The following is a 25,719-nucleotide window of genomic DNA, read 5'->3' on the forward strand; positions in this document are numbered from 1 at the left end:
CCCATTTGGATGAGTCTGTAGGCTAGAAGGTCCCTGTTTACCCAGTCAAATGCTTTTTGAAAGTCAATAAAGCAAGCAAAAGTTGACTTTCCTTCTTCCATTCTGGCCCTAATCACCGTACATACTGTGTAAATGTGATCAATGCAGGCTCTACCTTTACGGAAACCGTTCTGCTCATCTTCAAGTAGATTTGAGCACTCTAGATACTGGGTTAACCTGTTGTTAAGAACACTTGAGTAAAGTTTATATACAGTACTCATTAAACTAATCCCGCGGTAGTTTAAGGGAACATTAGGGTCTTTCTTAGATGACTTGGGGATGGGCTTAATTATCGATTTGTACCAAGCAGAGGGTATGATGCCACTTTCAAAACAGGTTTGGAAAAGAGTATGCAAAATATGCAGAATGTCTGGTGCTTTCAGCATTTCGTTTGAAATTTCATCTATACCCATTGCTTTTCCTGTCTTGGCTGCTTCCACAGCTGCTGTGACCTCACTAAGTGTGATTTGGGCATTAAGGAATGGGTTCGGAGAGTACGATACATCCTTCATCTCATTTTCAAGCCGATGTTTAAGAGCACAGATCTCTTTAAAGAAGTCATCATCAAATACACCTTCAGCGTTATTACCAGCAAATAAGTTGGAGAAATCTGATTCCCATCTATCCAGAACTGACTTCACATCTTGTATCAAGTCTCCAGATTCATTTACCACTTTCATAGGGATTTTAGTGCTTCTTTTTGGACCCAACTTATTTACTTCGTTCCAGAATCGCTGGGGGTTATCAGTTTTTAAACACTCTAGCTCTAATACTTGACCTCGTTGGAATTTCCGTTTGTAGAAGCGAAGTTTCTTATCAAAGGCATACTGTCTTTTCTTAAAGACATTCCTTAACTCTTCTTTACACCTTCTGCTTCCTGTACATCTAGTATACTCGCGTTCTGCATCCCTCATATGAACCCATAACCCATCTAACTCTGGATTCCAAAAAGGCTTTCCAGGGCAATGCAACTTTCTAGACCGAGGTATATTTACATTCTGACAATTCACATTTACATCAAAATCATTGTAAATAATCTCACAAAGCGAGTCATAACACATATCAATGTCCTGTTGTGACTTATTCACTTTTTGTATACGGTCTATGAGATTAACCAACGCTCTCCGGCTTATATCAGAGCGCAAAAAGTTTTCTGTCACCTTTCTACGTTTACAGCGAGCCTTAGCACTAGCCTGTGGTACAGATTGTAAGGCCTCTTCAGTTTTGAATGTTCACATTAAATCCTACAAATATCAAGGAGTGATCAGGAAGTCTACAACGGTCACCTATCAGGCTCATACAAGAAGTACCACATGCCTCAGCCAGGTGAGCTGGACTCAATACATCAAATTCAAAATAGTTATCAAGACAATCATGGGGCGCTATAATGTAGTCAACAACTGACCTTCCTTTTGGCGACACAGAAGTTGGTTGTGGCGGCAGACGGGAAGTTTTGTGTCTGGGGATCATGTTTCATTTTCCCGCCTTTTGATTGACAGAAACATTTAGGGGAGTGATGGAGTGAATGGGAGAGCGTGTGTTGAAAATTTCGACACCTTTTTGAGTGAATGAACCTTGTTGTAAGTCCTCTTTTAAAGTCCTTTGTGTGTAGTATCAGGTATCAGAAGGTGCCAAACAGTCTCTTGGTACTTTCACTTGGGTTTCTTTGGTTTCAGTGGTAGTAGTCTAGACTAGTGGTCATTTAGGATACAAATTAGCCTCCACCAGGCTTTTAAAGCAGCAGGAAAGAGTAGAAATTAGCTAGGGTGCTCCAAATTGTACTCCTTTGCAGGCCAACTCCCCCAGCATGTTATCTGTCTCTTACTAGCCAATTTCTACTCTTTCTAGCTGCTTCAAAATCCTGGTAGAGGCTAGATACAAACCAGCAACCCTTGGATTGCTGGCCAGTAGAACTAGGCCACTGCATGCCTGTTAAACAGAATAGAACGAAGAATCGCTTGCCTTGATGATAGAGGGATTTCAAGATTAGGTGATCCATGTTGTTGTTGACAAATGCTGTGTACTGTTTTAGAGTGGAACTAGACCGGAAAGCATTCTGTGTACTAGATGTGTAATGATGGCCAGATTGGAAAACTAGTCGAGAATTTATTTTCTGAGCTGAAAAGTCTCCATATACAGAAATATCAGTGTTAACAAAGCAACTTTATGTACTGTCTAAATGAAGAGCGGATTATAAACGAACCTGCTAAATTTTTCTTTTGCCATCTGTTGGCTGTAGAGGCACGTGTGTTATGGTGGTGTGTTATGGTCTGAAACAATAGATAATAGACCGTAGCACTTTCGGGCATAACTTTGCAATAAAACCATGCAGGCATGACGTTTTTATCACACATGTACACGGGTAATTGCTCGTGACTGTTGCATGAGCCATGGAGGCTGAGATACCTCCCAGATAGCCGTCTTGTCTAGACTTGAAGAAGCTTTAATAGAAGACCTGAAGGGAAAAGAAGATACTTTTTTTTCTGTTTTTCCTATGTCTTTGAACCATAATGTTCGTATAGCAACAGTGATATAGATAGAAGACAGTGAATTATGACTGTAGCATCCAGTCTAGGTCTACTTAACTCTGCAAGATTTCTTCTAAGTGAGTGATTTTGAAAGGAGTGCCATTTTGGTTTGAGGCGGGGTCCTTACTAGCAGAGCAGTTGTTGTATTACTGGGTTGTGGTCTGTACATTTGTATGTATTTGAAGGGTTTCTTTTTCTTTTTGCCAAATGACACATAATGACCATATAGCCTGGGGGCCTCGTTAGTACAGATAGGGTGATAGGTAGAGAGTAGAAAATGTGTCTTTGGAAAGATATTGTTTGAAGGACACATTGGTTTAGCCCTGACCTTGTCAAGGTTCTATTGATTGTCCTGGAGTTTAGAACAGTTTGGGTCATACCATGAAAGCAGGGGAAGGTGTGATGATTATTTACATAATGGCAATTAGATTCTCTGCTAATTATTCTGGTAAATGGAATGGAGTGCTTGTTTTTCCCTGTTCTGTTTGACAGCACAGATCAGTTGAAAAATTTATAAGTATTTTGCTATTTTGTGCATAGATTTTAGATCACTACACTCTACGAAGGAAAGCCCAAAGGTCTGAAAAGTCAGCCCCCCAATTTTCCAGCTTGTTTACACGTTAAGGGCTTGTCTACCTCTCCCCCTTTATTTTCTTAACCCTCCCTCGTTTGCAAATAGATCATTAGGTCACATTATTGCAGTGTTTTCGTTAGGGGTTGGATTGTACCACTACATTTGGGGTCACCTAGAAAACCGACTGTCCCTGTATCTAGTTGGCACACGTGGTAAACAATGGGAGGTCTGTGCAGAAGTCTGGGCTACGTGTAAATACAGGGCCATTTTCTATCTACCACTTGACAGTTGGGGTCAGGCTGGGGATAAGTCTTCATTGTCTAGTATCTAGTGCAGTTTGGATCGAACCATTCGGACGGAGGGACAATCAAAAGCTGCCTTCAGAAGCAACTGTATGTACTTAGGAGTGAGCACAGGTGTTGGAGTACTGTCTAGCAAATATTTGGACAAACAACAAAACTGCCATTTTGGTAATTAACAACCTGGGTCAGTTCTTTGTCTTGTTGCATCCAGAGCGGCTTGGATCATACCATTTTGGAAGGGGGATTATGGGCTCTGACAGTCGTCCCTCCTACCTGTACCTGTCAAATATTACCTGTCAGATTATGGAAAAGAAAAAATTCCAATTTTCTCTACCCTGCTGGCAGGCAAGATGACTTGCTTGCTGTATTGTCTACGTGCCTAGGTCATACCACTAGAAGTTAGGGGACACTCAATACAATGAAAGCAAAACATTACTTTGATTTGAATTAATGCATCCGAAAGTATATGATAAACTGTGTTAGTAACGGAATCACACAAAGTAGGTTTGTTTGCAAAATAAAGTTTGGTATCGTCATAAAAATTTGCAGGAAAAATTTATGCCCCTTTCTTTTATAGTGTGGGCAGTTCCAGAGAGAATGTGGGTGTGCCGCACTTTGATAAAAGAAGCCTTTTGTAGTCCTTACTGATAGCTGACTGGATGGCACAACATATTACTTCCTTATCACTGAGCTCAAGCCTATACATGCTGTCAAACATATTACTGTGTATCATAAAATTTCCGCTTTAAGTCGGCTTCAATACAGCCATTTCCTTACCCGTGACAAATTCTAAGTTTTACAGTCATCCCAACACTATAAAATATTCAGTGCTTGAGATTTAATTTGCTAATGCCCTTGCCCGTGGAAGTGCGACACAATGGCCTGTTTTGGGTTTTAGGCGCTACATGGAGCTCAGAGTGGTCAATGACTTTTCATGGCAGTCTTCCAGCTATAAATATGATAGCTGTATTAGCAGCATTTTGGAAAAGTACACACTGGTTTATGTCTGTCTTTCAGGATAGTCAAAGTTACAAAAGAAAAATTTGGAGAACACAGGAAAAGAACTACTTACCTGCTTTGACGTCTATGTATTTACTTAATTATGTATGTATATAAGTTGTACCATGTTATGATGAATATTTGTTTAGATTTATTAAGACTCTGAATCATGTATCCAAGTCTGATGTATACATTATGTGTTTTGTAGGAATTTGTTGACCCTTGAACCTTTCCCCTGCATGATGACCACAATGAAAAGCGGCCTGTTGGCCGAATTGTGTATTTTCATCAATAAATAAAGGCGCAAACAACAAACAAACAAACAAACAAAGGATGTCCTGAGTCTGACTGTTCGAACAGAAGTTGTATGTGCTGTATAAATTTAGATGCATGGAAAAGTACAAGTAAGACGTGGTTGATAGCACTTGAGTTTGGCCTTGAATCAACTCTGCTGCAAGCACGATATTTTTAGAGCGAATTGGTTACTCTCAAGGGGTCGTATTGTGTTGCTGATCTTCAGAACATGTCAATATGAATTATTAATTTCCATGTCCAAATATTTGGTATAACAAATAGGAGTCAGTAACAGGGTGTGTTTGGAGAAAGGAAAAAAAACTACATCACAATCCGACTGCTGTTCAAATTGCATTTGCGGTGTGATCAGGTATTGCCTCATTTAAACTCACTATACCTTTGTTAAGCTGATCTGATACAGCTGGATAAAACCCCATGTGTTATTCTGGTAGCTGTACATTGAGAGGTGAAGTTGTCAGATGTGTGCGTACTTGTGCTGGCTATGTAAACGCACCTGTTGGTTAGCGTGGGTTATTGTTGAAAGACTAGTTTAGGTGTGGTGCAGTAAGGGTATGCCGGGGGCTTGCCTTTGTTGTTGTCTTGCTAATCTCCAAGCAGATCTTGGACAGTATCAAATTGGCCAGGCACTGCAGTATCCATTTGCCAGGCAGTTGGCTGGCATAGAAAAGAAATAAAAGAAATCCCGATAACAACACTAAAACATGTCAAAAATTAGCCGAAGCCTAAACCTCTGCTTGGAGCTAGTATGGTCTAGGAAGAAAAAAGGTCACAAACTTTCCTTTTACTAGTTTTAGAATTCTCTGTGGGCCAGGAAAATATTTCGGCCACCTATAACTCCCTCTGTTATTTTGCTTACTGTAAATTCATGTGGTTTTATTTCAGTTTCGTCTGCCTAACTAGTTTTGCACTCACAATTATTTGATTATAAGACTCTAAATAATAAATCCATGTTCACAGGTGTCTTATTCTGTTTATTGATATATTTGAATACAGCTCTCAAAGTCTTATACGTGCTTGTAGACAAATACTCAAATAAAGCACTTTGTTTCGCTTGTCAGTTCATTATACTAGAAAGCCAGCCTTTGTGCGTATGTACACCCAGTCTTTGTAAAGAATGAACAGGTCGCGGTAGTGTTTACTTACCTGTTTGAACCCTCCCTCTCTTGCCCTACCTGTTGTTCCCATTGTTTACCCGAGTGTTGGAGTCTTGAAAAGGGCCACTTGTTGGGGGTACCTGATCCACAGGCCTGGGTTAGGCTGTGTTAATGGACTGTGACTTGCATTCGCCCCAACAGGTCAGCATAAGGCTTAGGAGGGTTCATTTTCACCCTTGTTTTTGCTTGGCAAGAAGATCACATTTTTTACCACCCTTTCTTGGTTGCTTTTTTATCATGAAGAGTTAATAGCTAAGGAATGTCAGGGCTCAAAAGATTACTTTATTACAAACCATTTTTTTAAAAAAGCTGTTTTAATCTTTCAGGAAAGATAACTGCTATTTTATTGTCCTTGCAAAAATTGTATATTGTTTATATTTGCAAACCTCAGAACTTTGAACTCAGAATTTACTTGTCCATATTACATGTATTCTAGCATTCTAGCCAGCCCTGGAATATTCTAACATCATTTGAATTTTGTTTGATGTGACATATCAAGCATCGAAGGCTGGCTTGACAATGTCCCCCGGGAAAATTTTGACATCTCGACTCTCTGAAACTCTATTTCTTGAGGGGCAATTGCTGGTAGACTGTAAGCTTAGTTTAATGATTTTCGTCCGTCAAAGATGACGATTGGGCAAAATTCAATGACAGAAAGACAGATGCTGGCTAGAATACTGGAATTGTTACTGCTGTAAAAAGTACCTGTATTTTGATGTGTGGTTTTTAGGAGGGCATCGAGTACCTCCGGTCGCAGGGTCCGGACGTTCTGAAGGCGCATGGCCTGGACCAGCCAGCAGAGGGCGCCTCTAAAAGTTCGGACAAACCCAAAATGCAGCGTGATTCTACCATGGTGGCCACTGCCAAGGTTTGAAGCTGATTTTCTATCAGCTTCAGCATTAAACTTAAATGGCTGCTTGCACTCAAATCAAGTTCAAATTCTAGTTGTAAAATTTAAGCTTTGTTCCAACACAAAGGAAACACTCGCCATCAATTTTCAGTTGATCTCAGGTCAACCTTCATCTGATGTCTGATTGGCCAGCTAGCTTAAATTTACAATTATGGATTCTACCAACACAGATGAGCTTTCATTTGAATACCAAATTATGCTCTTTCCATTGAACCATCTTCCCATTAATTTTTAGTGACAATGGTGACACAAATTTGGTGCATGGATACGAGTAATATTCTAATCTTGCATCTGTAACTACAGTAAAATTTATTGTTTCACATTCATCCTTCTCATATAAACTTGGATTTACTGCATGCAGTTACTTGAAAGCTGACTACAATATCTGCTACAATATGGTAAACTCAGTGAGTCCAGATCAATGCGAATGATAAATGAGAAATACAGTACGTAGTTGTTGGGGTCCTGATGTATTGCTGTGTACTCTACCAGGAGGGTATTGAGTACCTAAGGTCCCAAGGAGCTCACAGTGTGCTCAAGCTGCATGGCCTGGATCCGCCACAAGGGGGCGCTTCAAGCAGCGCCATACCCCGAGTCAAGCGAGACTCGACCATGGTGGTCACAGCCAAGGTTTGCAGGCCACTGCGTCATGTTGAAATGTTGCCAATCCCACTTCTGATTTAACCAAATTTTAAATTATACTAGAGGGTATATGCTCCTTTTTGTTATGATGGTCTAAATGTTACAAATTTTGTTATTGACTGGATCATCATCGACCAATGATGCGTCATGTTGAAACATCGCCAATCCCTGACTTCTGATTAACAGAATTTCATTTAGTTATAACACCTGGAGAATAGTTTTTATTATAATGGTCTAAATTTGTCAATCAATTTTATTTTGTCAATGTTGGCTGGATGACCAATATATGATGCATCATATTGAAACAATTCCACTTTTGACTAACAAAATTTTGTAACACTAGAAGAATTGCTGCCTTTCTATTACGTTGGTCTGAATTTGTTCCAAATTTCGTTATATTGACAATGCTGATAGTATCACCAATAAAGTCAAAGTTCCCGGCTTGTTGCATAACCAGCAATATCATATATAAGATATCCCATATCCTGCCCTTTTCCCAACAGCATAATTGTGTTCTTACGATGTTATTGTAGCATGATGACTGTGCCATACCTTTACCCACATGATGGCAGCCTTGATTCGTTTGAAATTGCGTTATTTTGCCAATGCAGCCGGATCACTAACGTAGCAGATTTGAATGGATGGCATTATTTTACTGTCTGGTAACATTTGCTGCGCACTGCCGCGATTCATTGCTAATCACATTATTGTCAAAGGCGCCTGCTTAATTATGAATAATACCACCCCGTGTCCCTCCCTTGGCCTTTTCCAGTCATCCCTTGATATGATTTGTTCCCTATGATTGTAACAGAGGTTATTCCCCTTCAATCTTTGGTACTTTGTCTACCCAGTGTACAAATATTAATTTGCTAGGGGGTACAAATGTTTATTTGCTTGATAAGGCTTGGCATGCCAAAGTTTAAACTTGCTACCCTGGACTATCATATGACCAGCATGCTTGATGTACTGTTTGATTGTGCAGGTCAATGTACTCTGTGCTGATTTCTCTACTAATTCTAGAGGGTGAATGTTCAGAATCATTTTTTGTGTGTGTAATGGTTGGGCTAATTGTTGAAATAAAATATAGAAATAAAAATTGATGATTTACTAAAAACATAAGTAATTGTAAGCTTTATAGGTTTTACTTTTATTCCATTCTTTTTCAAGGAATACAGTGTTTGCAAAGCATGAACAGACTTGTTGATACATGTTGTACTAAAAAAAACTACTCGAGCTATACAATGATTTGAGATTCTGAAAATGTGCAGGACAAAAATAGAAGTCAGAGAAAACTTGTAAGGAAAAAAAGGAAGTCCAGACATGATTTTAAACAAAAAAATGTGGCTGATAGATTTCTTTCGTTCCATCTCTAGGAGGGAGAAGCTTTCCTGGAGGCTACTGGAGGTGTAGCAGAAGATGCCAAGACTCGCGGTCAGCAGAAGGAACTGGAGTCCACGGAGGAGGCACCCAAACTGACGAAGGACAACACCATGGTCGCCACAGCAAAGGTACGATACAGTGCACCAGTCAAACATGTCGGCAGAACGTACTGCGCCTGTGCAAAATCTGCATTTCCCACGGTTTTTGTTGGATGTTTGGTCAATGTTCCATCAGAATTTTGCCCGTTGCAGACAATTTCTTTTCCAACACAACATTTGAAAACTACAGACGGGATGTCACCCCTAAATTCACGAATATGACCTTAAATGAGACGTTCTACCTGTCCTCCAGGAGGGTGCTGAGATTCTGGGTGATAAGGAGATGGGCGGGACCCGGGCTGAGACAAAGGCCATTGAGGATGCAGAGGCAGCAGAGGACGATGAGGAGGATGAGGAGGAGGAGGAGGGAGATGAGGAGGTAAGGATGGATGGATGAATGAATGAATGAATAAATGAATAATTGAATGAATGAATATGTGAACGAACCATCAATTGAATGGATGAACAATCAAATAAACAAATGGAGGAAAAGATGGATAGACCAGTGAATTAATGAATGAGGAGGTAAGGATAGATGGATGACTGAGGAGACCAAAAATGAAAACTAATTATCTTTTGACAGCTGTGACCCTGTTGAATTAAAGCTGGTCATTCTTCTTGAAATTGTTTAGAAAATATTTACAAAAGCTTCCTTACAAGAACCTCCACTTTTCTGGAGGAATGCCTGCTTTCATGAGGAATGTCAGGATTTGATGTAAATCGGAAGCGAATGCATTCATGTTTGTTAATTGGAGTTTACTAGTAACTAAAGTGTTTATCCATAGTGATGAAGGTCTAAAGTAAAGGCTGTTGATATCAGTGAGTGAAGGTTGTTTCTTGTGTTCTGTTCCAGGATGAGGATGATGAGGATGAGAATGGAGAGGAGGAGGCAGGAGACACACCGGACGCACCTGTTCCCGCTGTCAAGCGCACACACACCATGGCAGACACACTACAGGTGAGCACACACGCACACACACACACACACACACACACACACACACACACACACTCCATGGCAGACACACTACAGGTGAACACACACACACACACACACACACATCATGGCAGGCACACTACAGGTGAAAACACACACACACACACACACTCACACACACACACACACAACACCATGGCAGACACACTACAGGTGAGCATACACACTCACACTCACACTCACACACACACACACACACACTCACACTCACACTTACACACACACACACACACACACATACACACACACGCACACACACACACACACACACACACACACACACAGGGGGAGAGAACAGTTGATGTATTTGAATTCTACACTCAATTCCAGCTCTTTTCATCACAGTTTAACATTGTATGATAAACTATTGTATGACTGTGTGCAATAAGTCAAGTTGAAGGCTCTTAATTTGTATGTAGTTCTTTTCTATGATGATTGATACATGTCCAGATATGTTTTGTTTGTGTCTCAGGGCGCATAAACTTCAACATATTGTCCAAGATGCTTCAAACTGTGTATGTGCAGTTTGAACTGTGAACCAACATATTTTCAGCATTTCTGCTTAAACTTTTCTCTCTGACTGACGTTCTGGTTTCACCCACAGGAAGGAGAGGAGTTCCTGAAGCGCCAGAAGACGGACGAGAACGGCGAGAAGGCAACAGAAAACGGGGAGAACGGGGAAAGCGCGGAGGCCGTGGCGTCCTAAGACACCTTCCCTGCCTGCTCTGTGATTCGCTGCGCGCGAGTGTACTTATATTACACCCCTCCCCTCGCAATAGGTAGTGAAGTCCTAGCTCCCGTAGTCGGTAAGGTCCTTAGGGGGGTGCCACGGCTGTACCAGAAACTACTGAGTCAAGTTATAGGAACAACAAGGAGGCAGTCCCTATAAAAGGGGTGATTCTTTTGGCCTGGAATGTTGGATAAGGATTTAACAATATTTTGATATACAGTACTCCATGTATTTGCCAGTTTGATAGGGGTCAAGAATAAGTGACTGCGTCATAGTATCAATGCCTTACAAATAGATCTACTGGTCTGGCTGTTGCTAGTTCTAAAGACCAAATGTTACGTTACACTTTACATGGACTTGATCTGCAGTTTTCTGCTGCTGCCTTGCTATTGCAGTGGTGAGTCTGATGGCCTTGAATTTGTTGCATTTGATGTTGAGAGCTTTGAGCAATGCAGTATCTTATGAGGCTGCAGTAGTTTCTGGAACAGCCAGGGGGCACCCGTAGTGGTTTGGCAGGCCAGCCAGAAACCATGCCGTCTTCTCTCTCTTCTTGTGTTGTACTTAGTGGTGGTGGTGGGTGTGCAAGAGCTCAATTTGGGGGCAACAGTGATGCAAGCAAACTTTGGGTGCGAGTCTAGGTTGAAGACCAAAGTTGACTGGCAAATATCATACTAAGCAGCCAGGGAAGAAGTCGATATTTCTGTAAAAAAAATTACAAACTCAGCTTGAAAAAAGTTTGTCCTAATGAGGACCAAAATTTGAACAGGTGCTCAAGAAGATGTCTTGTTTGGTTACCGAAACAATTTTTTGTTCAGGAAAGGCCCACTTCAGCCAAAAACACACAGAGCTTCTTGCAACCTCCACCACGTGTATATGTTGGTGTTACATTGTATTTTGTGTTCTCTAGCACCTTCTGACTTATGCCCTGCACCCAGACACATGGTACCAAAACGCATGTATCTCAAGCTCTTATCCGGTCTTTATACATCCTCAACTGCCCTTCTGTACAGAAGTAAGACCCATGGCTATGTGTGAAGTATGGACTATCTTCTTTTGTTATGGAAAAAAGAAGTAAATTTGGAAATGAATCTCTAGCTCTGCCTTCTGTCACACTGCTAGGAACAGGTAGTATATATGTATACAGTGAAATTCTCCAAATGTTCAAACATGTTTTCTGGTGACAGAACAAAGTTTCATCACAAACATCACTGGCACTCTCTCTTAACCTCTGTTACTCTAAGGGTGCCTCGGTGTGCAGTACTGGAGCACACCAAGGAAAAGGTTAACCTTCTCCCTGCTGAAGTAACCTTTTTGGCCCCAAATTTGTATTGGTGACAGGGTTAGGCAGCAGGGAGAAGGTTAAGTGAGAGAGCCTGGGTCTTGCTTCCTGAGGGCAGTCACCTGTACAGTTTGTAGCCAGTCACTCATATACCTGCTGTAGAAAGCTGTCGTGCAGTCACGTTACCTGAGAGAAACACCTAAAAAAAGGGAACATCAGTATGGCCTGAAGCTGGGACAAACCTTGCAAACGTACATCAACAAAAATGTTATTGCCTTCCAGATGCCATTGATTATGCATACAAATTGTTCAATTTTGTTTCCAAATTCTGATGATGTTGAAAAGACACAAGCAAAAAGCCATACTGGTGCCCTGAAGTCAAGGGCAGTTTCTCGTCATTCCACAACCTGTTACCATGGATACCATGATGTCGTTACTTGTGTTCCAAAGAGCTGTAAATCCTGCTGCGTGGGGCGGCCCTGAGCACGTTGCCATGACTACCGTTGCCATGACTATCAGACAAATTAGCTTTCTTGGAAGCAACAAAAGGGGTCAAACAAGTGACCTACATTTTATTTTGATGTTTGAATGCAGCTTTTTTCAGCAGACGACTGTATTTTTTGATCATCGTTTCTACATTCAATGGAGCTTTTTCAACTGATGACTGCATTTTTTATTGCTATTTTACCTTTTTGTGGAGTTTTTCCAGCTGAGGAAGGGCAGAAAAGTGCATGAATCAAGGTTTTACTCTGAATTTGGATCCTAAAGATGACAGATTGTTTTGGGTGGGATGGTTTTTGGACATTCCAGTTGTAGTCTTTAGAAGGTGATAGTAGAATAGGATTGACTCCGCTAGTAGTTTGTTGAAAGAGGCAGGAATGTAGGGTTACTCTCGCAGGGTAGCCAGTATAGTAGAATGATTGCGTCGACAATGGTGAACAGGAATTGCGTGAAGTCGACAATTAACGGTTCTTAGTGAGCGCGTCATTTGTAGAGTGGTAGGATAGAGGGTAAGCGGCTAGGCGGACTGGCCGCTTATTTTTTCCAAAGAAATTTTTGAGCCAAAGGATGTAAATTTTTGAGAAGGAAGAAGATGAAAAGTATATTTTGAAAAAAGCTTTTTTAGGTGTGAACTTTGATCAGTGATCAAGAAAGTCTGAAAGACATGATTTTGTGTTCCTTAGAAGAGGAGTTGATGCATTTTGATCTTATAATAAGGAAATGCATCACAAATTCAGCTATAACATAGCTGATGAGATGACTTTTGATTGGCTGTCAGTTGAAGAAGCTCCATGGAAACCATGCTACTCGTTTTATGCCATTTTTTGCCAAAAAAAGACAGGCCAGTTTTGAGATGTTTTTACTAAGTGTTGCCAATCTGCCAAGTGGTGTTGACGTGCCAACATATCCTTTTTTTATGTTGTGAGTCAGCTGGGCAAAGAACTTCGTTGAGGCAGCTTGTTCAAAAACTCATGTTTTTATCACTTTTACTTTGTGCGATTCATTGCAGATGGCAGCTTGTGGGAGGGGGGTGCTGGCAGGTGCTAACTAACGCAGGGGGTTAGTCCATTTTCCCAGGGGGGGAAAGGTCTCCTCTGTGAGGAGATTACAGTGGGTTTGTATCGGGAAAGATGCAGTATAGATGGGCAAGATTGCAATGTGGCAGGGCGGCTTCAGGGGCGGTAGTCATGGCAACGTGTCAGCGATCAGGGCAGGAGGGATACCTGGGTCATACTGGTGATTATTGTCATAAAGAGCCAGTTGTGGTTTTGAGAGGAAAGAGCATGGTTTTCCAATGAACAGTGTTTGTCTATGATTTCATAACAATGGTTGTAACTAGCAGTTTTCGGAACATGTAACAATACGTGTATGTGTGCATGATTTTCTACTGGTGCTAACACCAATCAGCGTACTGTACTTTATGCAACAACAACATGAAAGCATTGATACTAAAGAGTGTTTTCCTGGACCATTGTTACAAAAAACATATTCACGAGGCCAACCATGTGTGATTAGGTTTAGAATGAACTGTGGATGAAGTTGGCAGTTGACAGAACCATCGAGTATGACCCAGTATCTCTTTTGAAGCATAGCACGTCGGCAGAACTTACTGTACCTGCGCAAATCTATTGTGCAATTTAGCACTTCCATTGAAGGATGACATCCCTGATATAGTTTTCAAATGTTGTGTTGGAAAGTGTCTTCAATAGCCAATTTCTGATGCAATGTTGACCAAAAGTCCAAACAGTGAAAAATCCATGTTTTGCTCAGGCGCAGTACGTTCTGCTGATGTGTTTCTAAGGGTGTAGTTGGAAGTGATGTAGTGTCTGGGAGAACCCACCGTCTCCAGCTTATACCATTGAACATTCCAGGTTCCGAATGGACGATTTATTCCTTTACTATATATTGAAGCAGATTTTAGTTGTTCTTGTACCTTTATCTTCATTAAAAACCCTTTTACAAAATAAACCCTGTGATGGTTGTTTTTTGTATTCTGTTGTCTTTCCTCAATTTATTGATGTTTAGTCTATCTACTTTTAACACACAACAAATTGCATAGATGAATTGAACTAAAACTAGAATTCCGAGATCTCATACCTCCATGAAATATGATCTTGATATGTAAATGTAAATTTCTTCTTTAATTGTGCAAATGACCTCTGCATTAACATGATATATGCATCGTGATGTATGTTAACTTTTGATTAACTTACAGATGTCCCAAGTATGATATTCTCATCATTCACCATTACGAAATCATAGAATTCCGCATTAATTATGCAAATTAGGTCAGCATTTGCATAATTAGTATCTGTTGAAGTTACGCCTGCCATAGGTTACATACATTACATGTACGTAAGTAGTATAATGTAAAACACTGTAATTATAGAATTTCCTCATTAATTATGCAAATAAAGTCCTCATTTGCATAATTTGCATTTAATTATGTACATCTCTCTCAGCTACCTACACACCAAAAATAATGAAAATATGTTGTTCCTGTCTGGACTTATTCGCATTAATTATGACATTTCGCCAGAAAGTGCCCTGCAGTTCCAGAACAAGCCGCTAGGGGGCCCAAACTCATGTGACTTCTTCCCAAGCACGAGAGCTACCTTCCATGAAAATTTCATGACCCTAGCATGTCCAGATCGCGAGATATAAAAACCGGAAGTTGCGCTGCAGTACCAAGGGAAGCCACTAGGGGGACCAAAATCTAATCATTTCCAGTTTTCGTCACACCCTACCAACACACCAAGTATGAAACCAATCCATCCAGGCGTTCTTGAGTTATCTTGTTGACCAACAGACGGACGGACAGATAAACGCATCTAAAACTAGAGTTCGACAATCTCATACCTCCATGACATGTTTAGTGCTTTCGTAAAGCTTATGCATAGTGATGATCACATAAATGGCTTACATTTACAATCCTGCTCATTAGCAAAATTTTTATACAAATTATTCACATAGCCCCTACCTAGTAACATACAACACACTGGTGAAATCCTTACCATTTAACATGGACAACGTATGATATTGTTGGTTATATGCAAGTATGACCTCTGACATACCTTTGCCAACTCATGTTTGCCATCCAAGCTGACGAATTATACATTTTTTTACTGCCAATATGCAAATTATAAGAGCCCATTTGCATATATTATATCATTTGATCATATTCTCCGCCCAATGACAGGGTTATCTTAAGAAATAAGGCTATTCTAGCGTTTCCTCATAAATTATGCAAATGAGGTCCTGATTTGAATAAATTATGTTTAGTGATGTTCGCCTTAATTGAACTTCCAAGTATGGCAAGTATTAAATTCACAGCAGTTACCACCATAAAATTGTACCAATTTGCCATTAATTATGCAAATTAGGTCTTCATTTACATAATCAATATCTACCAATGATCTTGTTGTTCTCAATTACATATGTCTAAAGTGTTTCATAGCCCTAATATGGAATACAGCAGATTTATAGAATTTCCTCATTAATTATGAAAATTAGATCCTGATTTGCATAATTGTATTTTAATCATGTCAAGCATCATTTCAGCTACCTACATACCAAAAATCATGACGATCCATCAAACAGTTGTTCAGTTATCCTCTCTCGAATATTTTCAAAGAAACCATTCTGCAGTTCCAGAACAAGCCGCTAGGGGGCCCAAACTCATGTGACTTCTTCCCAAGCACGAGAGCTACCTTCCATGAAAATTTCATGACCCTAGCATGTCCAGATCGCGAGATATAAAAACCGGAAGTTGCGCTGCAGTACCAAGGGAAGCCACTAGGGGGACCAAAATCTAATCATTTCCAGTTTTCGTCACACCCTACCAACACACCAAGTATGAAACCAATCCATCCAGGCGTTCTTGAGTTATCTTGTTGACCAACAGACGGACGGACAGACGGACGGACAGATAAACGCAACTGAAAATATAACCTCCATGACACATTTCATGGAGGTAATGAAAGCTCAAGTAGAAGAATGCATAATGTCTAATGTTATTAAGGGGGATTTGCAAGATGACATAGTACAGTCTCTTTTAAAGAGGCATGTACATCATGTAGATTTAACGGCCCTACCAAATGAGAGTGCATCATTTTGCATAAAAGGTTATGAAATGTTTTTGATTTACATATAGTTTCAAAATGTGGTTCAGTTAAGGACATTAACAAGTGTACAGGAGACACAAGGTCATCGACCAACTACAATCAATACATTGTCCAGATGCTGCCACAGACAAGACCTAACAAGCAACCACAGCAGATTTATCTTGATCAAGTGGAGAGTGAAGTATTGGAAAATAGATTTGTACACTCAGGCCTGAGTGTTGCTGCTTGCAAAGGTTTCATTAAAATGGCGTTCAATGTAATCTGACGTAACATTTAGCACACAAAAACACACATTCATTAAAGATGACAATTTGGGAAGGTACATGACTTGTGTACTACCTTTGTATCAAACATATTGAATGTTAGCGATGATGTTAGACCTTCAGTATTTGCCTCACATTATGCCCCAATATTTATGGAAATGAAAAAAAAATGTTTCTCAACTTTGATCAGTGCTTTGAAAATTGAAAATAGATTGGGCAGCCCACAAAGTTATTTTATGTAACATTTATAAAGGCAACGTTTACGTTATATCTAACTGTTAATTATCTAATTTGTACCATAGCAAATTTAGACATAAAGTCCCATTGTATTTTTTTCTACGTAAAGTAGGGATTTACTATCATTATTTATTTCGCTTTTTATAAACTTGATTGAAGGAAAGTGCTGAAGCGCCGTGCGCTCAGGAGAGCGCATCCAAACGTAATAAATGTATTCATAGCGTTCGGCTGCGGTGCGTGCCTGCTCAGCAGCAGTGTGTCCAACATGGCGGCAATCCGCAGACATTATCGCTTCCCCGTCTTCGGTGTTGTCCGCTTTACCGACCGCGAGCTCACCGTCTGAGGGGCCCGAGGCGCACCGGAGAAGACATGGACGGCCTGGGCAACGCTAATGTGCCGCTAGGCAGCGACGAAACCGCCGGAGACGAGGACGACGAGGAGTCTTCTTCCTCCACCGCGCGGGCCGGAGTCGACTTGCAAGCCGAGCTAGACAACTTCCGCGCCCGATGGCGAGACGAGCTCACTGCGAGCCCAGGTAAGCCCGAAATTTATCACTCTAACCGTCTACAGAAACCTTTCAGAGACAAACACAGCACGGCAGATACAGTAATCAATGTTTTACCGCGTTGTCATGGCCAGATTGCGTAAGCTACATGTGCTGTTGGCATCATGTTATCAAACATGGCTAGCTACGTCCGTGTCGACATGTATAAATTTTGTAGGTCAGATCTCACAAAACGACGTGTTTTTATAGATTTCTCGTCAAAACACCCCAACTACACCTCTATAGGGAGATCTCTAACTGTACTAAGGTGGTGATTTTGATGTTGAGTTGCAAATTCTCGCTTCTAAAACATCCAGGGAGTAAATTTAGGAGGTTTGAATATCTAGCAAGCGAACACTGGCTGTAGGAAGAATCGATGTTGTTATTGTGAGACCTCCATGCTGTCGAAAGATAGGGGGCGTGTCTGTCGTCCATTTTTAAAATGTCAATACCAAAACCTTAAGAGGTCGATGGAATATGGCCCAGATATACAGATGCATATCATGAATTGATATGGTATTGCCAGGTTGATGGTGTTGTTGTTGTCCTTGCTATTTCTTGGTGGTAGCAAAAATTAGGGACTCGTCACGTAGCTTGTTTTGCTGTTTCAAACATTCAAGTATGATCATGCAAATGTGCAAATAAATTGCAGAAAAATGTCAGACAGATTTTTTTTTTGTTTGGGGGGTGGGGTGGAGGTTGCCACCCTGAAATTGATTTGGATATAACATGTGGTCTCAAGGTTGGCAAAATAAGGCTACAGCCTGGTGAACATGAGACCTCCTGCAGGTTAAATGCCTGGGGGCACAGTGGGTTGTTTACAACATGTAGCGTCTGGATAAGGTATTCTTTTGTCTGACATGTAATGTTTCTGTGATGTTCTGGTTGGTTTGATTCAAATAATATTTTTTGTCATACATGTAAATCCTAATCAAAAACCCTTGATACTGGGGTTGTTTGTGTTTTGAATATTAGTACTAATAGTACTGTATTGAAGTCATTAACGGGCCCGTTACTGTGAATCTTCAGATACCTTACTTTTATTTTCATAGGTTTCGTATTGCCTAATATATAATTGCTGTTGCGAAATGACGACACCGCAACTACATGTACTGTGTTTTTACAGTTTCAAAGTTGCAAATATAAAACACTGTGAAAACCTCTTTTCCATTCCTACCATGAAATTAAGTCTCTATATATGAAAATAATTGAACTTATATACATGTAACGTTACAGTTACATGCACTGAGAATTCCAGTAAACCCAAAGAAATTCGTAACCATTGCATGATAGTCTGTTATAGAGAAATGAGTCTTTGTGAGTCTGGTTAAATGTGTGGCGTGACTATTTTCAAGTGTAGTATGTTCCACCAGTGTTGTAAACAAGTCTGCCCCACCCTTACCATTGCGTGATAGGGCAGGGGTCACTGACTTTGGCATACTGTAGCCAGTGAAATGAGAGTAATCACGCTGGCATCAACTTTCAAAATAAACACACAACCTACCACTCAGGTCAAATTGATGTTGAACTTTCTAAATGCAGATGCTGAGGACGAGCCAGGTTGGATATCTGGAATTCTATCAAACCACTGTTTCTCTGGCATAAGTCTGGCATAATTTCAAAACTATTGTTGTAACATTATGAATGGACTGTGGTAATAATAAAGATACTGTATACATGTAATTACACTGTATATGGCAGGGACTAGGATTTGATGTTAAACTCTCTCTGGTGCCTAACTCCATAAACCAATACTATATTGTAGGTACTGACTTTTCGTGTACATTTGATAACCATTACTATTAGAACTGACCATGAGAATTTGTTGCAACATTCACCCAGATACATTCTTGGGTGGTCAATTTCATGTATTAAATTCTATCCTTACAGGACTGTCCCATGAACAGCAGCAGCGGCGTAAGCGACAGGACAGCGAGTCGGATGACGACTTCAACCAGGACCTGGAGGAACGCGCCAAGCGGCTGTTCCTGAAGGGGGTGTCAGCCGAGCAGGATGGGAACCTGTACGAAGCTGTCAAGTTCTACAAGTGAGTACAGGACTGAACGGGGCATTCAATTCTTTGTTTGGAAACTAGAAATAAAAGATTTCAGACTTCAGGGAAGTTTTGGAGGGTCCCTCTTCAGGGCTGGAAATACCACCTGCATATGTATAGCTTAGTGCAGCAAAAATTGGAGCTGTGCAGGTATTTCTGAAGTCTACCTGCACCTAACCTGCACTGGTCCATGTACTGGGTATATGCAGGTTAGTGCAGGTAAAATTGGAGCTGCGCAGGTATTTCTGATGTCTACCTGCACCTAACCTGCACTGGTCCATGTACTGGGTATATGCAGGTTATAATTAGTGCAGGTAAAATTGGAGCTGTGCAGGTATTTCTGATGTCTACCTGCACCTAACCTGCACTGGTCCATGTACTGGGTATATGCAGGTTAGTGCAGGTAAAATTGGAGCTGTGCAGGTATTTATGATGTCTACTTCCACTGGTCAAAGACAATTTAACCAGCTGCAGACATGTCCAGTGGTGGTCAAAAACTGACATTTATTTTTCGAATTATCATTATTGGTGACAGGAGCAAATTTACTAGATTTAAAAGGATGCTACTAGGAACATTTTCTTTTCAGAACATCTCAAAAGGCAAAGTTTGACTGTAGTTTCCTTCCAGACACTTGATTCAGAACTGCTAACTTCCAGTGCAAGGGAAACACTCCTGTAGTCCAAAGGACTTAACATGATACAGTTTGATTTGAAGAGTTCTACTTTCCTTCCAGACAAGCTATCCAGCTTGTACCCGACATCGAGTCCCACATCACGGACTACGCCGAGCGGAAATCTGACGACGACTCGGATTCCTCGGATGAGGAGGAGGACCTGTCCAGCCCGGACATGGAGGACGCAGACCTGCTGTCCCAGTTCCACCGTCTCACAGTGTCCGACGGGCGTCTGTGCCAGGCGAATCTCCCGCTACGCCAGACTCACATCTCTGCTCTGCCTGCTGAACTGCTTACCTATATCTTCAGGTAATGGTTTTAGAGATCACAAGGATAGGGGTTCTAATCCTAGTTTCACTGTCTGATCGTGTATGATTTGTGCATGTGCCAGCCAGACCTGCCCTTATGTCAGATTCACTTAACTCAAAAGTCATCCGAGCCTTGATTTTTCCTAGAATTCTTAATTCTGCTGAGTTAGAGGTGTTGGCCATTAAGCTCTTAGGAGCCTTACCGGTACTTACTATTGGAAGTTTTGCTAGAAGTAGAAGCATGATGTAGCTAAGCTAACATTGAGGGATGTTATCATGTGTTGTAGATGGGTGGTGAGCAGTGATCTGGACATGCGTTCCCTGGAGCGTCTGGCGCTGGTGTGTCGAGGGTTCTACGTGTGCGCGCGGGACCCTGAGATCTGGCACCAGGCCTGCCTGCGAGTCTGGGGCATCAACTGTGGTACCCCGTCCCAGTATGGCAGCTGGAGGGACATGTACATCAACAGGCCACACTTCAGGTAATAGGCTACACCTTGATTGAGTTTTTGTGAAGATTCTTGTTTTATTCATCAAGAATTACTCTCTTTACCTCTAAGCATTTTCCCACAGGCACCCTTGCAGCAGACTCCCTGCTAGGTCCCAGAACCTAATTTTCTGTGTCTGACCTTTTGTGGTTTTAAGTTACATTTAGTAGGTAATGAAATGCCTACTTCCCCCATCCGTGTGATGTCACTCCATTGTGTGTGTGTTGTACTTGAACTCCCATATTCTTTTCTCATCTAGTCATAAGTTCTGTGTGCTAATCGGAGAAAGTAGTTTGTATCATCTTGACAGACTTTGATATGATTGGGTTTAGGGCTTGCTGCAATGCAAAGCAGAGCAAGGACTTACACTAGGCTATCACACAGTTTGGTAACAACAAGTATAATTGCCCTGATCAAGGTGACAGATGGTCAACAAAAAGTTGGCTGAATAAACCTCTTGGTTGTGTAAAAAGAGTCTCTTTATTCAGTGACTTACTAAGGCCACATTGATTTGACAATATGGATGACAGGAGTCCCAAAACTGATGCAAGCGTGCGAATAAAAAAAAGTTTGGCCAAAAAAGAAAGTTGCTTTCATTATGAAATCTACGTGGTCATTGAACAAATGACACGACAGTATGGTAAGGCGATAAATCTACTCTTCAAATTCATTTCCTTACATTTCCTTTTTTTTTGGTTTCATTTTGACATTCTACGACATTGGTATCGTTTTCCAATATTTTTTTGCAACTTACAGTTACATTTGCTCATTTTGCAACTGTTTTGTATGATTTACAGTATGGTTGAAAATGTTTTTTTTCGCCGAAAGTTCATGCGTGCGTGGATGTCTTCCATATAATGAAATCAACATGGCCTAACCTGATGAAACTATTCAGTGAGTATTCTATGATTTTTCCACAGATATGATGGTGTATACATCAGTAAGACGTCGTACGTGCGGCCAGGAGAGCAGGGCCTGGACACGTTCTACCGCCCGTTCCACGTGGTGGAGTACTACCGCTACATGCGCTTCTTCCCGGACGGGACCATGCTGCTCCTCACGTGCGCCGATGAACCACACGTAGTCGTGCCCAAGCTGCGAGGGAAGGGCGCCAGTGTGACGGGCATGTACACCGGACACTACCGACTACAAGGTTGGGTTATGTTTACATTCGCAGAAGGTTTTCACTCTGTAGTGTTGGGATACATTATATAGCAAGTAGCAAGTGAAATTGGGAAGGGGGGGGGTGGTCATTATATATTATGAAACTTTGCAACAGTTTAGTTTACAAAGTTGTTACTTTGCAAAAGTGCTATGTAATAATGCTCAAAGTTTTAACGCTGGCATTTTCACAGATTTTCGCTGCAATATTTTTTAATATACCACCCTGAACTGTTGTCACATTAGGTGACAAGATGGCTGCTTACTTGAAGAAGCGTAACCCCTACGAGCAGAACCAGTACTACCGGTACACCCGGGGTTACCTGAGGTCGCGGGAGGCTGTGTCACAGACGGAGCAGAGCTTTCAGGTGGAGATGAGACTGGCAGATGTGGGTGAGTACAGGTGGTTAATATATTGTTACACCTGGAACACACTGGTGAGTACAGGTGTCCATATAACACCTGGAACACACTGGTGAGTACAGGTGTCCATATAACACCTGGAACACACTGGTGAGTACAGGTGTTCATATCACACCTGGAACACACTGGTGAGTACAGGTGTCCATATCACACTTGGAACACACTGGTGAGTACAGGTGTCCATATCACACTTGGAACACACTGGTGAGTACAGGTGTCTATATCACACCTGGAACACACTGGTGAGTACAGGTGTCTATATCACACCTGGAACATACGGGTGAGTACATCACACCTGGAACACACGGGTGAGTACAGGTGTCTATATCACACCTGGAACACACTGGTGAGTACAGGTGTCCATATCACACACTGGTGAGTTAAAGGTGAGCACAGGTGTCTATGTAGACTTTTCCTGATCAAACAGGTCAAACACCTCCATTAAAATCAGGGCAGAAAATGTGATAGCAGCAAAATGAGTTGAAGTCTGCTAGATATAGGCTCCTTGTTTTGTCAGTGAGACTTTATTTGTGACATCAGAGGCACATTCAAGTTAATCGGGGGTTCAATGTGTTCTATCAGGAAAAGTCTATTGCAAAGCTGGTCGTTAAAGAGGTTGATTTCACCATAATAAAGTTAAATGCAGGGTTGCCCTGTTAAGGTTTGATTTGATGCTGATAAATACTGCTGTTTTCTATAATGCTTTGATTTTGCCACCATGGACACACAGAAACCTGTCATCAGCAGAAGGATAGGAAGAACAGATATCCCAGATATCCAGGTTATAAGTAATGAAAATTTCATTGGTTCACTGGGTGGTTGGTCAGTAAGTTGGTTGGTTGGCTGGTCAGTTGGTTGGTTGGTTTGCTATATAAAAATATTTGTTTGCCATGCTTGCTGGCTAAGGTTGGATGGTTTGATGGTTGTTTAACAGTATGACTTTAAAAAGTAGTTAATGAAGTTCAACAATGTTGGAAGCTATCTAGAAAATGTTCTTTGCCCCTGTGAGATAGAACAATGTTTTCTTTGCAATCTGTTTGACTGACTGTCCCCTTTTGTTATTCCAGGACAGCGTAAGAACGCCAAGCTGATCTGGGTGCGATACTCGTGCCAGATCCTGAACAAGCGTACGCGAACCACGTCCGTCACCGACTTCGACCTCGACAAGAAGTACCCGCCACTGGTCTTCTCACGTGTCAAGAGCTACACGGCGGCCGCATCAAGCCCGCTGTAGGAGGAATGGATGTCAAAACTGCTGCAATAGACCGATCCTTAGGCATAGGGAAAAAACTTTTGTGTTTCCATTTTCCTGAGCAATCCTAGCAAAAAATTGTCTTTGTTTTCTTTTTGGTCAACTGCTGACAAAGCCGTAAAATCTGAATTTCAAATCCTCTGAAATGTTACTTCATGCATTTTCACAAGCAAATTTTTATTCGGGAGAGACATTTGTTCCTTCCCCTCAAGCAAAGGGAGGGACGGGTCCTTGAGACAGTCCTGGTCCTGATTCATTTCTGTAATACAGTGTTAAAATGTATTTGATGGATCACTTTCACAACAGAGGTGGGTGGGGTTATGGGATTCGGTCTACAATCCTTTTCACTGTCATTTTCCTTACTTTGTCTTATAGTCAAAGACAAAAGTAATGCATGATGCATTGATGAATGATTTTTTTTCTCTGGCATCTTCAAAAAAATATTTTTTTCTGCCATTTGAGTTCACTCTTGTTTTGATATCTGTACATTTTGGTTCTTCAGAATCCATATTCTATTGGATTTTCAACTTATTCAAGCAAAGCAGCTGTGTGGAATAAAAAGTACTTCAAGTGTAAATTAAAAACCCAAAATACATGCACAATCCTTAAAAATTGAGATTTAAGTCAGCAAGCTCAATGGCATATCAATTCGAAGGGTATGAAATTGTTTTTGGAATTCAACTACTTCATACACAAGTACTGTCATTTCAAATAACTGGGGTAGAGTGTGTGTGAGAGGTAAAGGAAAAAACGCTGGAAGCAAGATGAAGAAAAAAATAGACCATAAAAAAATCAAGTCAAAGGTAGCAAAAAGACCCAAAATTACTTTTTGTCTGTCCTTCAAAATTATGTCCTTGCAAATCATGACTTGTCACTGAGACCTTTAATTTTAACTTTTTAAACACTTTAAGATATAAAGAACTTATGTCTCAAAGAATTTGGTGGGAATAAATTCATTAAAAGACTGATATAAAATGGTTGGCCATTCTTTAAGCAGTTGGGCTGTCAAAGAGTTCTCTATCAGTTGGTGGTGTTGGTATTTAGGAGTGAATGTTTTTCCACCCCTAACCAGCTACATGGTGACTAAATCATCTTTTTACTGACATGACTATTTTGCTTGTAATGGAGATCAGTTGGTGTGACTTCTTTCTCTTGTGAAAGAATATCTGATCAAGACCTGGACAGCTTGAGCTTGTATTGCACAGACCAGCTCATCCCTTTTCAAAAGGTTTTGTGACCTGTGGTCAGTTGACATGAGGATAGCAACAGACTTGCCATGTTTTGCTTTGCAAAGGTGTCAGAGCATACCAAAAAGTTGTAGGTTCTTGCAATTTTTTTCAAATCCCTGTGTTTGTACAAATAGCTACTTTGTCTATTACAACCACAGGTTGGGACAGTTGTCATCCTTAGTTCTTTAAACTGTGTCCTATTGATGTCTTGAAACTATGTATCATGATCTACGTGTTGCCTAAGGGAAGAATAGAGTCTTCATGTTTCTTTGGTCTCTTATAGCTGGCATCACAAAGAATAGATAACTTGCCTGACAAGTCTGTGAGGTTTTAAGTACTTTTTGGCCCAAATGCAGTGGGTGCCCTCTTGATGACCTGAAGATTTTTAGAGATTGGCCAATGCTTGCAGGTCTATGAGCCTCATCCTATGTGATAGGAAGTATTTTTGGATGAAAACTATGTTCAATTCCCTTGCGTTTTGAACGTTGGTGATCAACAAATTCAGCAAAAGATTGTTG

General features: G+C 40.9%; 2 protein-coding genes across 4 annotated transcripts in view; both read left to right on the plus strand.

The window, feature by feature from the left end:
- The window catches only part of LOC109484160 (nucleolin-like), a 39,772-nt gene extending 25,356 nt beyond the window's left edge, over nucleotides 1-14,416 (plus strand). The window contains exons 2-8 of one of the 3 annotated variants that reach the window (XR_002141062.1): nucleotides 6,642-6,779; nucleotides 7,314-7,451; nucleotides 8,837-8,971; nucleotides 9,195-9,320; nucleotides 9,795-9,899; nucleotides 10,543-11,949; nucleotides 12,027-14,416. Coding sequence is in view for 2 of the 3 variants with exons in the window: in XM_019787388.1 (XP_019642947.1) it covers nucleotides 6,642-6,779; nucleotides 7,314-7,451; nucleotides 8,837-8,971; nucleotides 9,195-9,320; nucleotides 9,795-9,899; nucleotides 10,543-10,644 (744 nt within the window). In the remaining variant the exon portion in view is untranslated. Of the gene's footprint in view, nucleotides 1-6,641; nucleotides 6,780-7,313; nucleotides 7,452-8,836; nucleotides 8,972-9,194; nucleotides 9,321-9,794; nucleotides 9,900-10,542 lie in introns of all 3 variants that reach the window. The other 2 variants (XM_019787388.1, XM_019787389.1) reach the window with 2 other exon arrangements.
- A 2,876-nt stretch (nucleotides 14,417-17,292) lies between these two features.
- LOC109484146 (F-box only protein 9-like) lies at nucleotides 17,293-25,292 on the plus strand. Its single transcript, XM_019787370.1, has 7 exons — nucleotides 17,293-17,607; nucleotides 19,507-19,663; nucleotides 20,404-20,652; nucleotides 20,939-21,130; nucleotides 22,057-22,289; nucleotides 22,544-22,690; nucleotides 23,788-25,292. The coding sequence occupies exons 1-7, from the start codon at nucleotides 17,442-17,444 to the stop codon at nucleotides 23,952-23,954; spliced, it is 1,311 nt and encodes a 436-aa protein (XP_019642929.1). The 5' UTR covers nucleotides 17,293-17,441; the 3' UTR covers nucleotides 23,955-25,292.
- Nucleotides 25,293-25,719: the final 427 nt, after the last annotated feature.

This window comes from Branchiostoma belcheri, unplaced genomic scaffold (assembly GCF_001625305.1).
Source record: "Branchiostoma belcheri isolate BF01 breed outbred unplaced genomic scaffold, Haploidv18h27 scaffold69, whole genome shotgun sequence".
Lineage (NCBI taxonomy): Eukaryota > Metazoa > Chordata > Leptocardii > Amphioxiformes > Branchiostomatidae > Branchiostoma > Branchiostoma belcheri.